This window comes from Dermacentor silvarum, chromosome 8 (assembly GCF_013339745.2).
Source record: "Dermacentor silvarum isolate Dsil-2018 chromosome 8, BIME_Dsil_1.4, whole genome shotgun sequence".
NCBI lineage: Eukaryota > Metazoa > Arthropoda > Arachnida > Ixodida > Ixodidae > Dermacentor > Dermacentor silvarum.
The window spans coordinates 165,699,980-165,718,197 of NC_051161.1; the positions used below are offsets into that span (position 1 = coordinate 165,699,980).

The 18,218-nt window shown below is 47.4% G+C and overlaps 1 protein-coding gene across 1 annotated transcript in view; it reads right to left on the minus strand.

Moving 5' to 3' along the window:
- Positions 1-18,218, minus strand: part of LOC119461822 (medium-chain acyl-CoA ligase ACSF2, mitochondrial) — a 239,353-nt gene that overhangs the window by 110,550 nt on the left and 110,585 nt on the right. Inside the window, exon 6 of the mRNA XM_037723194.2 lies at positions 15,955-16,063. Within this exon, the coding sequence (XP_037579122.1) occupies positions 15,955-16,063 (109 nt within the window). The remainder of the gene's footprint in view (positions 1-15,954; positions 16,064-18,218) is intronic.

The window sequence follows — 18,218 nt, forward strand, 5'->3', positions numbered from 1 at the left end:
GAGTGTTTTCGCCCGGACAAGTAGATTACAGCGATGTCATATTCTTGCAGTCTGAGGCTCCAACACACCAGAAGACCTGCAGAGTCCTTTAAATTCGCTAGCCAACACAACGGGTGATGGTCGATGACGACATTGAATGGCCTGTCATATAGATAAGGGCGGAATTTTGCTGTAGCCCAAATGATAGCGAGGCATTCTTTTACGGTCGTAGAATAATTGCCTTCCGCTTTTGACAGCGACCGGCTAGCATAAAATATTACCCGTTCAAGTCCGTCATTCCTCTGAAGTAGTACGGCACGAAGGCTATAGGGTACTGGCATCAGTAGGTATTTGTGTATCGGCGTCTTCGTCGAGGTACGTAAGTACCGGTGGCAACTGCATGCGTCGTTTCAGTTCTTGAAATGCATCGGTCTGCGGCGTCTCCCACTTGAACTCGACATCACATTTAGTTAGATGTGTCAGTGGTTCAGCGTTGCGTGAAAATTACTTGACAAGGCACCTGTAGTGGGCACACATGCCAAGGAATCTACGCATTGCCTTCTTCTCGATGGGCGGCTGGAACTTTGCGATGGCAGCTGTCTTCTGCAAGTCGGGACAGACTCTAGATTTGCTGATGACATAGCCCAGGACCAGAAGCTCATCGTAAGCGAAGCGGCCATTTTCCGGCTTCAGAGTGAGCCCTGATGACTGGATGGCCTAATACATTTTCCCTTTTGTTTTGCCTATTCTTATCCCCGTCGCAATATATGCCCGGATCTTAATGTCCTCTTTTACTTTATTCAGTTGCTTGAGGAAATATTGTTTTGAGTCAGTGAAACAATTGAAATCCGCTCTGAAATCTTGGTTACCTTATAGGTGTATAATACAGGTACTCTGCTACTTCTCGGTTCTCTAGCGACGCTTGCTCATTGTAATTGCGTTTTGTGTTGTATTTAGATTTAGATTTGTGTAGTATTTAGATCAAAGGTACCGTCGAGGGGTCGTGGACGAAGGGGGGCCGGACCCGCCGCTTCAATCCCACGGCGAACGATACGAGTGACGTTCTCTTGAAAAGGTCGTGTGGCAGGACGAGCGGAGCAAGAGGACGTGGCAGGGGTGTTTGGGAGCCGGGAAAACTTTGGGACGACGCGGCGGCTTTTGGCTACCTCAAAGCGGCGGCATTCTTTGACGATGGCGTCGACAGTAGAGACGTCGTTATAGACGAGCAAATTGAAGGCGTCGTCCGTGATGCCTTTTAGGATATGGCCCACCTTGTCAACCCCGGTCATGTGCTCGTCGGCTTTCCGGCAAAGCGCGAGCACTTCCTGTATGTAGGCGACATACGATTCTGTCGACGACTGAACGCGGGTAGCAAGCTCCTTTCGCGCAGCCTGTTGGCGACCTGACGGGTTGCCAAAGACGTCGCGAAGACACTCTTTGAAAGTGTCCCAGCTGGATATCTCAACCTCATGGGTGCGAAACCAGACAAGCGGTGTCCCGTCCAGATAATATATCACATTTGCAAGCATGATGGTAGGGTCCAAGTGGTGGCTTCGGCTAACACGCTCATACATGCTGAGCCAGTCGTCGACGTCAACGCCATTTTGGGCGGAGAATGTCCCAGGATCACGGAGACTAGGAACCGTAACGTACGTTGTGGTAGGCGCCGCAGGTGTAGGTGGCGACGGGGTGTTTCCATCGGAAGCCATGGCTGAGAAGACGACGGTGCGGCCGCTTCGGAGCTCCGTGGCGAGGACGGGGAACGTTCCACCTCCACCACGATGTTACGCGAAGAACTAGTCAGTAAGACTGGCAACTATTTACAGGTTGTATTTACAACAGCGGTTGCAGCGCTGACCGGTTAGGTTCACAGCGCGAGCCCAGCTCGTTCTTCCTCTTCTTTTCTCGAGTGATGGCGCCCGCGCGCCTCGGTCAAACAATCAAATACCACACGCGTGTAGCAATAGTTTTGAGAATGTTGTATATTGAACCTCGTGTTTTTTGAGTTGCGTACGTGTAGTTATTATTTCGATACTTATTTTTAGTCCCTTTTCTGTCCGTTTTTTCTCTCAACGTGTGTGTGCTGAGTAGGCACTGCAGCAACGGCCATGTCCCGCCCACAAGCAATTTACGCTTCCACGGGCACGAATACTACTTCGTACTTTCAAGGAATAAAATTTGTATGTATGTATGTATGTATGTTTGTATTATGACAAGGAAGTCTAGCACGGCTATGGACGACACGAAGGACGCTGACAGGAAGACACAGCAGCGTAGGTTTAGCCAGGCGCACCAGGAACAGCGTTGAGCCCGAGCCCCACTTTAGTAGCGCTGGCGATCCGGCTGCAGAGCTCTCCACGACGCACTTCTTCCTAACATCTTCTCCCCTCGCTGAAGACGGAGCCGCTCAGGAGGCCTAAGGGCTCGCGATACGGCTTGAGCGGATCGACGTGGACAGTTTCACGGCCTCGGCGACGCAGGTCTGTAGGGGGCGTCAGAGGTTCGATGACGTAGTTCACCGGAGAAGTTTGCTGCAGAACCCAGTAGAGTCCATGGTATCAGGATACAAACTTGGAGGAGACACCTGGCGTTGAAGTAGGAGCCACCCACAACCAAACGAGAGTGGGTGTGGGGGCTCCCGTCGTCATGACGAAATTTCTGTAGCGCTTGTTCTTGCGTTGTAAGGGAGCGAGCTAGTTGCCGACATTCTTCTGCATACTGGGCGGCTTCGGAAACCGGTGTACCCTCTGATAAGTCGGGATGGTAAGGAAGAATAGTGCCAATGGGAAATGACGGTTCTCGGCCATATAGAAGAAAGAAGGGAGAAAAGCCCGTCGTTACCTTGGGTGCCGTATTGTGGGCGTACGTGACATAGGGAAGGATGAGGTCCTAGTTGGTGTGGTTCGAGGCGACATACATCGAAAGCATGTCGCCAAGAGTTCGGTTAAAGCGTTCTGTCAATCCATTTGTTTGTGGGTGATATGCGGTGGTACAGCGATGAATAATGCTGCATTCAGTGAGAAGTTCTTGAAGGACATCGGCGAGAAAGACGCGGCCTCGGTCGCTCAGTACGCGGGGAGCGCCGTGACGTAGAACCAAGCGTTGAAGCAGCAAGAAGGCAACGTCACGAGCCGTCGCGGCGGGTAGAACGGCCGTTTCGGCATACCTCGTGAGGTGGTCTATAGCTACAATTACCCAGCGATTGCCAGCAGCTGTATATGGCAGAGGCCCGTATAGGTCTATTCCAACCCGGTCAAAGGGTCGTGAAGGGCACGGCAAAGGTTGCATTGGTCCAGAAGAGCGGCAAGGATCAGGCTTGCGGCGTTGACATTCTGTGCAAGAGCGAATGTACTTTTGTACAAATGTGTACATATCGCGCCAATAAAACCTATGGCGTAGTCTAGTGTAGGTCTTGAAGAGACCAGCGTGTGCACACTGAGGGTCGGCGTGGAAAGCGGCGCATACATCAGTGCGGAGCTGCCGCGGTATTACAAGCGGCCATTTGCGGCCATCGGAACTGTAGTTACGGCGATAGACAATGCCATCGCGGATGGCGAAGTGCGAAGCTTGCCGGCGTAGCGCTCGGGATGGTGGGCGTTCAGGTGAATCAGAGATGTAATCTATCAAAGATGAAATCCAGGAGTCCTTGCGCTGCTCCAAAGCTATGTCGACAGAAGCGAATGGGGGAAGTGGGTCGTCTAGGACGGAGACACAGACAACGTCGGTGTGGACAGGCGAGCGCGAAAGTGATTCTTGCCTGAGCGGTACAGAACCCGGATGTAGTACTCTTGGAGCCTCAGCGCCCACCGGGCTAGGCGGCCGCAGGGATCCTTGAGAGACGACAACCAGCAAAGTGCGTGGTGATCGGTGACAAGATTGAAGGACCGGCCGTACAGGTATGGACGAAATTTTGTAATGATCCAGATGACCGCTAGACATTCTTTTTCCGTGACTGAATAATTCGCTTCAGCTTTCGTGAGAGTGCGGCTCGCGTAAGCAACAACATATTCTTGATAGCCGGGCTTCCGCTGGGCGAGCACAGCGCCAAAACCAACGCCGCTAGCATCCGTATGGATTTCCGTGGGAGCAGTTGGATCAAAATGGCGCAGTATCGGTGGTGTTGTAAGCAGGCGACGTAGCGTCGCGAAGGCCTCGTCGCAAGCCGGGGACCACGCGGAAAGATTGGGGTCTTCCTTAAGTAGCTCTGTCAGCGGTGCCATAATCGAAGCGAAATTTCGAATGAAGCGGCGGAAGTACGAGCAGAGGCCAATGAAACTACGCAAGTCTTTTAGAGACGTTGGCCTTGCGAATTCTTTAACAGCACATAGCTTTGCGGCATCGGGAAGGACTCCGTCCTTCGACACGACATGTCCGAGAATTGTCAGCTTGCGTGCCCCAAAGTGGCATTTTTTTTTTCAGGTTGAGTTGGAGGCCAGCGTCACTGAGACAGCGTAAAGCCTGCTCGAAGCGATCGAGGTGAGTAGGAAAATCTGGTGCAAACACAACTACATCATCCAAATAACACAAGCACGTGTTCCATTTGAGGCCTCGAAGAATAGTATCCATCATCCGCTCAAAAGTCGCGGGCGCGTTGCAAAGGCCGAATGGCATCACACGAAATTCTTATAAGCCATCTGGTGTGATGAAAGCTGTTTTAGGCTTATCGTCTGCAGCCATAGGCACCTGCCAATAACCAGAGCGTAGATCGAGGGAGGAAAAGAACTCTGCACCTTGTAAGCAGTCTAAGGCGTCATCGATCCGTGGCAATGGATAAACATCCTTTCGGGTTATTTTGTTTAGGCGACGGTAGTCCACGCAAAGGCGGATCGAGCCATTCTTCTTTTTTTTAACTAAAACAACTGGCGATGCCCATGGACTGTCGGATGGTTCAACGACACCACGTTTGAGCATTTCACCTACTTGCTCATCAATGACGCGTCGTTCTGTCGAAGATACGCGGTATGGTCGCTGCCGTAGCGGTGAGTGAGCACCGGTGTAAATCCGGTAGCATACAGTCGTCGTTCGACGCAGAGAAGTGCTATGGCTGTCGAAAGCAGGGCGAAATTTGTCGAGGAGACGGAGGAGGTCATGGCGCTGCTTGGGGTTTAAGGCGTTGTCGATGACGTGGCTGAAAACGTCTTCAGGCGATGTGGCTGGTACGGGACCACCGGAGAGGGTGTTGACCTCGGACGATCCAGTAGGAAGTTCCAACGCGGTAATGGTGTCGTAAGGCTCCACAGTGCCGAGAGATTCACCGCGAAGCAACGTAATCGGGAACGGGAAGTGGTTGTAGACAGGAAGGTGAGTCGCACCTGCTTGAAGGCCAAGCAGCGCGGTTAGGAGTGGTGAGATGTGGTGACGAACGAAAGCAGTGGAAGGTGTGAAGAGTACGGTAGAGTCGGAGGCAACGGAACAGGATACAGGTGCCAGAACGGATGCGTGCGGGGGCATCTGGATGTCGTCAGTGAGGGATAACTTGGTGCAGGAAAGCGAAACGTCGTCAGATATGGAATTGCCAAGCGAAGAGAAGGCTACTTCTGCACGGGAGCAATCAATGACAGCTTGGTGACGAGAAAAAAAATCCCAACCTAAAATAATATCGTGGGAACAGTGGGGAAGAACGACGAACTCGACGATGTAGAGCACTCCTTGAATTTCAAGTCTGGCGGTGCACGCAGCCACCGGCTGGACGTGCTGTGTTGTGGCCGTGCGGAGTAATGGACCGAAGAAAGCCGTCGTGACTTTTCGTATTGAGCGGCATAGTTTTTCGGCAATCGCAGATATGGCGGCACCTGTGTCAATGAGGGCAAGCACAGAGACACCTTCAACAGCGACATCAATAACGTTGGGTGGCGAAAGAGGGCTTGAGCGTTGCGACGATGACGCAGTTCTTGCCTCGGGAACTGCGCCGCTTAGTTTTCCGTGTCAGCGGTAGAGGGACGTCGACGCATCGAGGAGAGCGAGCGACGACGGGGAGAAGGAGAACGGCGGTCAGAAACTGGGCGAAGGCTAGGGCGGGGTAGAGGTAAATCGCGGTCTGGAGCGTAAGACAACGGATGGTCGTACGCTGCTGAGCGTGGGTCGTCACGTGGATGAAGTGGATGGCGGCGGCACAGGCGTGCAACGTATCCGGGAATACCACACGAATAGCAGATGGGCCGATTGTCCGCTGTGGGCCAGGGATTAATTGCTCGATGGACTGGAGGTCGTGGTGGCGTGGAGGTAAAAACAGGGCTAGGCATCGGAGGCGGAGCCCGGAATGTCGGTGGGCGTGGTCGTGCGACGGCGTCGGCGTAAGTCAGTGGGGCGGTGAGTTGAGGCGCCCGCTCTAGAGGAAGGACCTCGGACACTTGCTCTTCTATAACGTGTCGTACGGTCGGACTAAGGGACGAACTGTACTCCGGCGGGTTGGAGATAAGGGAGAGCTGGCGTGCAACTTCTTCACGGACGAAAGCCTTGATCTGCGAGAGGAGGCTGGAATCGTGAAAAGGAGAGGTCAAGCCGGACAACGATTCCTGATGGGGAACAGGACGGCGGGTGAGGAGGCGTTGACGGCGAAGCTCGTCATAGCTTTGGCAGAGTTCAATTACTTGGGCAACAGTAGAGGGGCTCTTTGAAATGAGCATTTGAAACGCGTCCTCGTCGATGCCCTTCAGTATATGCTTGATTTTTGTGCCGTCAGTCATAGATGCAACGACGCGTTTGCAGAGAGCGATGACATCTTCGATGTAGCTCGTAAAGGTCTCACCAGGCTGCTGAGAGCGCGACTGCAGACGCTGTTCGGCACGAAGCTTTTGAACAGAAGGGCGGCCGAAGACCTCGCTGAACTTTGTCTTGAACACAGTCCAGCTTGGGACTTCGCTTTCGTGGTTGCGAAACCACAAGTGGGCAATTCCGGTGAGGTAAAAAGGGACGGTGGTTAATTTCGTGGTGTCATCCCATTTGTTATTAAGACTGACGCGTTCGTATGATGATAGCCAGTCATCAACGTCGTGGTCATCACCACCGCTAAAGATGGGAGGGTCGCGCTGACGGAGTGTGCCGGGGCATACAGAGGACTGGGGAGCAGGTGGTGGTAAGCTCGTGGCGCTTGTGTAGGTCATGATGGCAGGGAGGATCCGGCTGCGCAATTCCAGGATTACAGGAGACCCAGCAAACCTCCACCTATTATGACAAGGAAGTCTAGCACGGCTGTGGACGACACGAAGGACGCCGACAGGAAGACACAGCAGCGTAGGTTTAGCCAGGCGCACCAGGAACAGCGTCGAGCCCGAGCCCCACTTCAGTAGCGCTGGCGATCCGGCTGCGGAGCTCTACACGACGCACTTCTTCCTGACAGTATGTCTGTATTTCTGTATGTATGTATGTCTAGAGTCTGTAAAGGAGTACGTTTATCAAGGTCAATTACTTACAGGGGACCCTGATCACGAGAAAGAAATTTACACAGGAATAAAATTGGGTTGGATTGCATACAGCAGGCATTGCCAAATCCTGACTGGGAGCTTAATACTGTCATTGAAAAGAAAAGTGTACAATCATTGCATTCTACCGGTGCTAACATATGGGGCACAAACTTGGAGGTTAACAAAGAAGCTCGAGAACAAGTTAAGGACCGCACAAAGAGCGATGGAACGAAAAATCTTAGGACTAACGTTAAGAGACAGGAAGAGAGCAGTGTGGATCAGAGAACAAACGGGTATAGCCGATATTCTAGTTGACATTAAGCGGAAGAAATGGAGCTGGGCAGGCCATGTAATGCGTAGCATGAATAACCGGTGGACCATTAGGGTAACAGAATGTATACCAATAGAAGGGAAGCGCAGTCGAGGTTGGCAGAAATCCAGATGGGATGATTAAGTTAGAAAATTTGCAGGCGCAAGTTGGAATACGCTAGCGCAAGAAAGGGGTAATTGGAGATCGCAGGGAGAGGCCTTCGTCCTGCAGTTGACATAAAATATAGGCTGATGAGGACGATGATGAGAATGTATACCCGTAATTACCGGCATTTTTGTATACCTCTCAATAATGTTATTTTTTTCCAAAATCTACCTTGTTTTTTTTTCTCCACAATCTACTTATGATTTTAAAAGATCAGGTCCTATCAATCTCTTCCCTGCATTTTTCCACCAATAGTCCAAGCGTTGCTTGCTTATCTCTACAGCTGATGGGGTGACGCTTCCGTCCACTTTAAACCCAAGCGCTTCTGGGAGTTGCACGTTACCTATGGTTCTCGCTGGGTGGATACCGTCGCATCCCATTAGGATGTGCTGAGTGGTCTCTGGATCTTAACTGCAGCATGCACATGTCTCATCTAGTTCCGAATATTTGCTCCGGTATGTTTTCGTCCTTAGGCAACCGGCTCGAGCCTCAAATAGCAAGGCACTGCCCTTTGTGTTATGGTACAGATTTTCCCTTCTAATTTCTTTCTTCTCATTCTTGTAAATCTCCACGGTCTTTTTTGTTTCCATTCTTTGGATCCAATCCACTGTCTCTATTTCTCTCACTTTCTTTCTGATGAGTCCTGGTTGTCTATTTACCGTTTCGATTATCCTGTGTTTGGCTGTTAACTTTCTTGACCTAGTCGTCCATTCTGTGTCCACGCTTTTCAGGTACAGATACTTGTGCACTTTAGCCGCCCATTTATTTTCATCTACGCTCCTCAGTCTTTCTTCAAAACTAATTTTGCTCTGCGCTTCTCTAACTTCAAACTCTTCAAACTTCTCTGCACTGTCTCATTTGTGGTTTTACCGGGGGCTCCCAAAGCCAACCGGCCTACTGATATTTGGTAAACTGCTAACCCCTACAAGATATCCGATTTTACGCATAGAATGGCATTTGTGAACGTTAGCCGCTTGCACCATTACTCCTTTCCAGGTTCCATGCACCACCTTATACCTATTGTGGCCACACAGTGCTAAGTGTTTCATTATTGCTGCATTCCACTTTCCCTTCATTTTCAGATGATCTTGGTGGTTGCTTGAGCAAGTCTTTCCTTCGTTTATGTATACGACGAGGTACTTATATTGCTTAAATATGGGTATGACTTGCTGTTGAATTGACACCACGTAATTACTCGTTTCTTCATTAAAGATCATAATTCCTGATTTCTCTGTGCTAAACTTAAGACCTAGAGTTGTCGCTGCGTTTATTTATTTATTGGAATTACCCTCAGGGCCAGAGGCATTATAGAGGGGAGTGGTACATTTAAAAAGTACAGTACAAACGTTCTTCTGTAAGTACAAAGTTGGCTGAAAAAAAAAGAATAAGTAAACAGTACTAGTCGTAACTAAACAAACAAGAATCAGAGTTTCCGAAAAAAGCAGAATTACATAAATAAACAAGTAACAGTACATGTCTTTAGCAAACAAACAAGAATGACACAGTTTTCCAAAAGACATAATTACATAGTTGGTTGGTTGCACAACAGTAGACTTGAGTTTAAAACGTTATGGAAATGAGAATGATGAACGATGGACGTGATTGATCCTGGAAGATTGTTCCAGTCCTGTGAGGTTCGGGGAATAAATGACTGACTACATGTGTGGGTTGAGCATCGCATGATTCCCACCTTTTGGGAATGATCAGAACGAGTGGAGATGTATGATGGAGGAAGAATAAGGTTGTTGTGCAGGGTGGGACTGTAGTATATTTTGTGAAAAAGACTTATGCGGGAGAGTTTGCGACGACAAGCGAGAGACGGAAGTTCTAAAGAGTCTTTCATTGCAGTGATACTCGCGGTACGACTGTAGTTTCCAAGGATAAAGCGGACAGAATTATTTTGGACTAGCTCAAGAGCTGAGGTTAGTACAATAGTGGACGGGTCCCAAATGGATGCGGCATATTCTAGTTTACTTCGTGTTAGAGTTTTGTAAAGTAGGAGTTTCAATGGGACAGGGGCAGAAGAAAAGTTGCGTCAGAGATAACCTAACGAACGGTTAGCATTACTAATTATTTTGTTAATGTGAACAGACCAGGTAAGAGTGCTAGTTATGTGTACACCTAAGTAGCGATAAGACGTTACGGGTTCAAGAGCGAAGTTGTCAAGCAAATAAGTGGTGGAGCAAGAAGATGTACGAGAAACGCGTATAACTTTACATTTAGTAGTGTTCAGTTCCATTAGCCAGGCTTTACACCCGTTAGATATAGAGTTGAGGTCATTCTGAAGAATTGTTACGTCATTTGGATCCGTAATTTCTCGATATAATACGCAGTCATCGGCAAATAAATGAATGTTAGATGTAACGCAATCAGGCAAGTCATTAATATAAATGAGGAAAAGGAGGGGGCCAAGTACAGAACCTTGCCGTACGCCAGAATGGACGGGACTCAATTGGGAACTAAAAGTGTTAGCCCACACATATTGTGAGCGACCGGTCAGGAAATATTCAATCCAAGAAAGTAGCTTGCTATCGATGTTTAATTTGCTTAATTTCATGAGAAGTAAATTGTGGCAAACTTTCTCAAAAGCTTTTGCAAAATCAAGAAAAATACAGTCAGCAGTGGAACGACGATCAAGGATGGTGTGTAGTTTATGAGTAAATGAAGCCAGCTGTGTTTCACAAGACAATGATTTGCGGAAGCCATGTTGAGCATTTGAAAAAAATGAGTTCGAATCTAGAAACTTTACAATGTTAGTGTACAGGACATGTTCAAGGATTTTGCACGGAATACTGGTTAGTGAAATTGGTCGGTAGTTAAAAGGAGAGTTTTTACTTCCAAATTTATGCACAGGAACCACTTTTCCGATTTTCCAATCAGGTGGTAGGGTGGATTCATCAACGGATTGTTGGAATATCTTTGATAGGATAACACTAGAATATACTTTGGTGCTTTTTAAAAATTTGACATTGATGAGATCAATTCCTGGGCTTGAAGACACTTTGAGAGAGTCGATAATTTTTTCTACCCCAAGGGGTTCAATGATGATTGGATCCATAGTTAAAGAATTGAAACACTGCAACTCAGGAAATGTCGTACACGTTGACGTAACAAAGTTACGACAAAATATCTCATTTAAAACTGTAGCACAGTCAGCAACCCGATTCGTTTCCCCAGTAGCATCTAGCAATGCGATTTCGCTATCTCTATCGGGGTTGATAGTACGCCAGAACTTTTTGGGGTCATTACTGAGCATAGTAGGTAAGGTGACATGTAAAAAATTTTTGCGGGCTGTCTTTAACGCTGAGACGTAGGCATTGTTCGCCTTCTTGTATGCATCCCACCGCTTTTCAGAGGGAGAGTGCTTGGCCGAACGGAAGAATCGTTTTTTTTCTGTTACATAGTCTTTTTATGTATGAGGTGTACCAAGGTGCTTTGGAATGGGAGCAGATAGTGCGCATAGGAACGTGTCTGTCAATTAATTCATGCACTTTTGATGCAAACATATTCCAGTTAGATTCTGTTGTCCGACTTTCGAAACCTTCTAAGAAGACGTCCAAAAAGCTGGACAGCTCATTATTAATAGCCTCGAAGTTGGCTTTGTTGTAATTACGAAGGCTCTTTTTCACTTGGTGTTTCGGAGGCTGGCAATACTTTAATTCAAAGGAGAGGGCTAAATGGTCACTCAGACCAGGTAGGTACGATAAATCCGAGACCATATCAGGACAGTTTGTTAGTACAAGGTCTAGCGTGTTTGCAGCATTGTTTGCTAGCCTAGTAGGCTGCGAAACAATCTGATGGAGAGAAAATACTGAGCAGAGGTTGATGAAGCTGAAACTTTCAGAAGAAAATGGTTTTGATACCGGAGGATCAGAAGACCAGGAAATGTTGGGAAAGTTGAAGTCTCCCAGCAGGAAAATGAAAGCGTTAGGATGACGTGAAGTGATGGCATCGATGGCGTCATGTAGATCGGCAACAAAGCTCGCCGAGTCATAGAGTGGGCGACAGCAGACCCCAAATACAAAGCTTTTGTGGCAGATATAAGTATGCGCCCATACCATCTCAAGGACCGTTTTAACTGGGAGATGATAAGACGGAATATTTCGTGAGATAGCCAACATGACACCGCCTCCAACACGTGATTCACGATCACAGCGATAAATGGAAAAGCTGTGCGCGTCTTCCAATATTTCGTTGTCAGCAATGCCTGAGTGAAGCCAGGTTTCAGTTAATGCAATTACGGCTGAATTGCACGTATCAATTGCTGAATCAAGGGAATCACGTTTCTTAACTGCGCTTCTGACATTTGCCAGAAGTATAGACACACTAGAAGATGGTATCAAACCACCACATCCCCTCGCGTTTACCTATGTTGGTGTATCGTAATTCGAATGACGTGTGGCAGGTGGAAGTGTACTTCCAGATGGTTCGCTGAAAGTAGACGAGTTTAGCTCTATAATGCTGTTACCGTCATACTTGTAGCGCATATTGTTAACAATGAGCTGGTTGTACCGCAGCTGGAAGTTAGGTGAATCAGGCAAGCCTTTGGCGAATTCAGGAAGCTTTCTCCTAGCAAGGCGAGTGGCGGCAGAAAAGTCTTCAACAACAGACATATTCTTCTCTTTAAATTTTGACCGTGGTGCTAGCACATTTCCTCTGACTTTAAAGGAAGAAAATTTTATAATGACAGGCCGACACTTTGACGGTGTGAATCGGCCCAAACGGTGTGCACGTTCAATCTCGGATTCCGAGACTTTTCTACCCAGTGCAGAGGATAACACGTCAAGTGCTTTCTGCTCAGTCTGCTGCCAAGTTTCACGTGCATCGGGAATACCGTGAATAAGCAGATTATCACGCCTGGACCTATCTTCTAGGTCGTCCAGGCGATTTTGGATCGAAGCATGCTGAGACGTCAACCGTGCTGAAGTATCTTGGACAGCAGCGAAGTTATCGCTTAAGGAACTAGATTCGTTACTTTTACGCTCGAGAGTTTCTAGACGGGTAAGCATGCCAAAAAGCCTAGTTTCTGATGTTTCCTGATTAGATTTTATGATCTTTATTTCTGCTATAGCGGCTGCTTGACCAGTAGAAAACTGTTCTGAGAGGTCCTTAATGCTGTCATTTGTGTTTTTCAGCATCTGTATCATGGTCGCTATCGGGGCCTGCTCAGAATCACTTACAGTTTGAGTAGCTCGAGTGCGGGATGGACCAGGGTTCGATTCAATATCACCACAACATAGAAGCAACAAAGAAGAATCAAAGCAATTGCACAAAGTTTCACAAAGCACCCGTGGGCATGGGAGCATTACCAGGCATCAGTTGTCTGACTTTCTAGCAAATATAGAAAAGCAGTTACACACCTTGCCACACACCTGCCAGATTTACAAATACTTGCGAATATATATGTTGCCACTAATATTCGCAAGTATTTGTAAATCTTTTTTATTGACCGCAAATAACACCCTCTCGTCTGCGTACATCAGTCCAGGGGCTTCTGTTGCACCATTTGTCCATTATGCATGTAGGATAAATAAAACCCTAATTCGCTGTTTACCAGTCGTCTTTCTATACACTTAACATAAAGCGTGAACAATCATGGAGACAGAGGGCATCCTTGCTTCAATCCTTGGTGAATTCCCACCATTTCTTTACCTTTTCGACCTTCACATACAACTTGTACTCGGTTTTCTCTATACAACTCCCTCAGAAGCTCCACGAAATCGTCCTCTATACCTTCGTGCTTAAGAATATCCCATAACAATTCCTTGCCTACGTTCTCATAGGATCCTTTAATATCTATAAATGCTATCGATAAAGGGCTCTTCTGTGCTACTGAAATCTCTATGCACTGAGTTAGGACAAACATATGCCCTAAGCGTCTGCCTGGCCTGTAGTTCCCCCAATACATCGTTTTTCTTCACCCACTTCGGCAGTTCTAATTTTATGGCTTGCATTGCCATTCTATATATCACCGACGTTACTGTAACTGACCTGTACCAGCTCGCCTTATCCTTATCTCCTTTGCCTTTGTAGACGAGGTTCATCTTGCTTTCGCGCCATCCAACCAGAATTTTCTTCGTTCTAATCACTTGCTCTATGGCGTTATAGTCAGCAGTAACTCTAATGTAACTAATGTAGTGGGGGATGCACAGTGCCAACAGCAGCGACACTACCTCCATTCGAAGTAGCAATGAGCACGACACGCAGGCTCCTTCTATAACTTACCCGCCGTGGTTGCTCAGTGGCTATGGTGTTGGGGTGCTGAACACGAGGTCGCGGGATCGAATCCCGGCCACGGCGGCCACATTTCGATAGGGGCGAAATGCGAAAACACCCGTGTACTTAGATTTAGGTGAATGTTCAAGAACACCAGGAGGTCCAAATTTCCAGTCCCCCATTACGGCGTGCCTCATAATCAGATCGTGGTTTTGGCACATAAAACCTCATCATTTATTTTGTTTTCCTTCTATAACTTGCAATGAAGTTGAAAGGGCCTTGCAAGACATGACCTGGGAAAAGCCGCAGAGAGAGAGACGGTGATCGAGGTGACACGCAGCTCCCCCTTTCCACGGGTAGACAGGGAAAAGCCGCAGGAAAAAGTGGAACAACAGCCAATTATTTATTCAAAGATGGAGGGGATATCATACTTGAAAAACTTGCCGCCGTTTACTCGCAGTGCCTTACGATTTCGAGATTACTAGAGAGCTGGAACAATGCAAACATTATACTAATCCACAAGAAGGGAGACTCTAAAGAATCGAGAAAGTACAGGCACATTAGCTTGCTTTCACCATTGCATAAAATATTCACCAAGATAATTTTCATTAGAATAAGGGCCACACTTCACTTCAATCAACCAAGAGAACAGGCTGGCTTCAGGAACGGATATCCCACAATGAATCACATCCATGACATCAATCAGTTCATCGAGAAATCTCCAGAGTACAATCAACCTCTCTTTATGGCTTTTATTGATTATGAAAGGCCATTTGATTGAGTAGAGATACCAAAAGTAATAGAGGTATTTCGCAATTCAGGAGTACAAAAGGCATACGTGAATATCTTGGGAAATATCTAAAAAGATTCCACAGCCACCTTCGTTCTCCAGAAGAAAAGTGAAAAATAACCTATAAAGAAAGGGGAGAGGTAATGAGATACCATCTCTCCAGTGCTATTCATTGCATGCTCAGAAGAAGTATTCAAGCTATCGGACTGGGAAGTCTTAGGAGTGAGGATGAACGGCGAATACATCAGCAACCTTTGGTTTGCAGGTGACACTGTTCTCTTCAGCAGCACTTGAGATGAATCACAACAAATGATTGAGGACCTTTACCGAGAAAGTGTAAGAGTGGGGCTGCAGATTAATATGCAGAAGACAAGGATTATGTTCTATAGCCTGGCAAGGAAACAATAGTTCAGGATCGCCTGCCAGCCACTAGAGTATGTAAATGAGTACGTTTATCTAGGTCAATTCCTCACAGGCGACCCTGTTCATGAAAACAGAGTTTACAGAATAATAAAAATGGGTTTAAATGCATACAGCAGGCTTTACCAAATCCTCATGGGGAGCTTGCCACTGCCGTTAAAGAGAAAAGTGTACAATCACTGCATTCTACCGGTGCTAGCAGATTGAACAGAAACTTGAAGGTTTACAAGAAGCCCGAGAACAAGTTAAGGACCGCGCAAAGAGGGTTGGAACGAAAAATGTTAGGGGTAACGTTAAGAGACCGGAAGAGAACGGTATGGGTCAGAGAGCAAGCGGGGATAGCCAATATTCTAGTTGATATTTAGGGGGGAAAGGGAGCTGGGCAGGGCCACGTAATGCGTAGAGTAGATAATCGGTGGACCATTAGAGTTGCAGAATGGATACCAAGAAAAAGGATGCGCAGTCGAAGACGGCAGAAAACTAGGTGGGGTGATTAAATTAGGAAATTTGCAGGCGCAAGTTGGAATCAGCTAGCGCAAGAAAGGGTTGATTGGAGATCGCAGGGAGAGCGTCCCTTCGTCCTGCAGTGGACTTATAAAGAGGCTGATGATGATGATGATGATGATGAGGGTGATGATGTTCCAGTTATAAGCCGAGTGATCATCACTCACCGAAGAGTGGAGCATAGTGGCCACCGAGTGAAGGTCTGGACTAACGCTTCTCAGCCGCCACGTTCGGCCCTGACCCAAGGAGAGCAGCTCCGAAAAAGATATCACGCCCCTGAGCAGGTCACAAAAAAAAAAGCCACGTACAGCAGTGAAGTTTTATTTCCGTCTTTCTGAGCAAAACAAGGTCGGTTAATTTATTTTGATAGTTACTGCAGACAAGAGTAAACATGCGTTATATGATGAGTTCGAAAGCTAGCAATAGTACAGATAAGTATTTTTTTGCAATTACAGCGAACACGGGACTCAGCAAAGTGCACTCGGCCAAAGCTTCTAAGGCAGCAGCCTGCCGGCAAACCGTTCGTGCTTACGCCATCACAAAGCTTGGTTTAGATTCTATAAAGAAACAGCTGACTCCATATAAAGGCTGAATTTATGCACAAAGTACTCAATCTGCCATGTCTACCCACTTTCAAAACAAATGTGTCATATTCTCTGGATAAGTATCACTGTCTTCTTTTAGTCTTTTTAAGTCTCCTTAGATCACGTCACACATTCCAACCATGACGTAAAATGTGCCAGCGTCTACGAATACGCCAACTCAATTAGTCAATGCAGCCCATGCAACCTCCCTGTTCGTTTATGAGTGCATTGTTGTCAGCGGGACCTGTGTATAAAAAAGACGCAGTTTCGCCCAAAAGGTGATGCATCGATTGCGATAGCAAATTAGTAGACAACTATACGAAATAAGGATAGTAGTTTTATCGGCCGTATAAAGTTGTAAATATTCGCTTACTAACTAAATAAATAAGCACGGTGTCACGCGCGCACAGCTAAACATGAACACATCTCGCTCGATGACCGCGGGAGCTCGTGAAAACGTTGGAGTGATAAAGCGCACGGCCGGCATTGACCTTCGCCCTGGCTCTCGCTTCAACACAAATTAAACGTCGAAAGCGCAGCGCATACGAAGCTACCGGCACTCGGCGAATGCACTGTGGCCCATCGCAGATCGCTTTGCAGATGAGGTATCCCCGGGCACACACTTCGGCCGCATCGCAGATCTCTTTCAAGATAGCTCCGTGAGCAGCAGCCGCGTAAGAGGCACGCACCCTCCCCCCCCCCCCCTCTCGTCTCCATCGCCTCCTCCCCGTTACTCGCGTGTGAACGAAGACCGTGCGCTTCCGGCCGCCTTCCTCTGTCTCGTGCGGGAGATTAAGCTGCGGTTGCCGGCTGACCCTTGCACGCTTTCACTGGCACAAACAACGCACGTCGCGCGGCGACGATTTTAACGTCGTTGGACTTTATACCGAACATCACTATGACGGCGACGGCAACGGCCAAAATGCGCTTGAAGTGTCCATATAATTGCTGTAGCAACAAAATGAGGCCCATGTAGCGTGATAAAGCATGCCCTATATCGGTGGTTGCCCCGGAAATAAGGCAATCACAACAGAACAATCACACACAGGGCTCAAATAACAATTAAAACTATTTTGCTGGGGGCCAGTATAAATGCGTAAGTGTGGCTGTGGTGCCCTGTCCAGAAAGGAGTGTAATTTTCTATCGCGGAATAAGTGACGCGTCTGGCGGGATGCACTTTTGAATATTTCATTTTTGTGCCTTCGCTTCTGTTGGCATTTCCTATATTCCTGGTGCAAAGCGCATTTACACGTACCTGCGCCCAGTACAACAGCTTTACTTGTTAGTTCCGTGCTGTGTAGGTCTATTTTCTTGTCCGTGTTTAATTTGCTCAGAAACATCGATACAGCAACACCCGACTAGCCTAACGCTCAACCTTAGTGATGACCCTCTAATATTTCATTTTCTCATATTTCTTCCTTGTTTTCACAAACTCTAGCTCTTTCTTTCTTTTTTGAGCATTGACCATTGGATAAAAGCACCATTGCTCTAATTGTCCCTATGTAGTGGCTATAGTCGGCAAGGAAGGCAGGAATGTACGCGATAAGTATATCGGCATTACAAATAGCCTTGTATAGGGTCAGTCGTCACACGTTCCTGAAACATCAAAGCAGCCTATCAGCTATGAAGGATTATGTATATCATTACCTGTTCCCGAATCATCACCAACAAAATGACTGAGAACCGCATGTATAATGCAGATTAGAATTCTTTCGGGAAGTGCACCCAGTTTGCGGCATGCTTGTATCCAACCTCTTTCAAGCAAGATGCGTATCTACCACTGGGTATGTCACGCAACACTTGGCTCACTGGGTTCGTGTCGCTTTTGGGTGAACTCCTTTCACGCC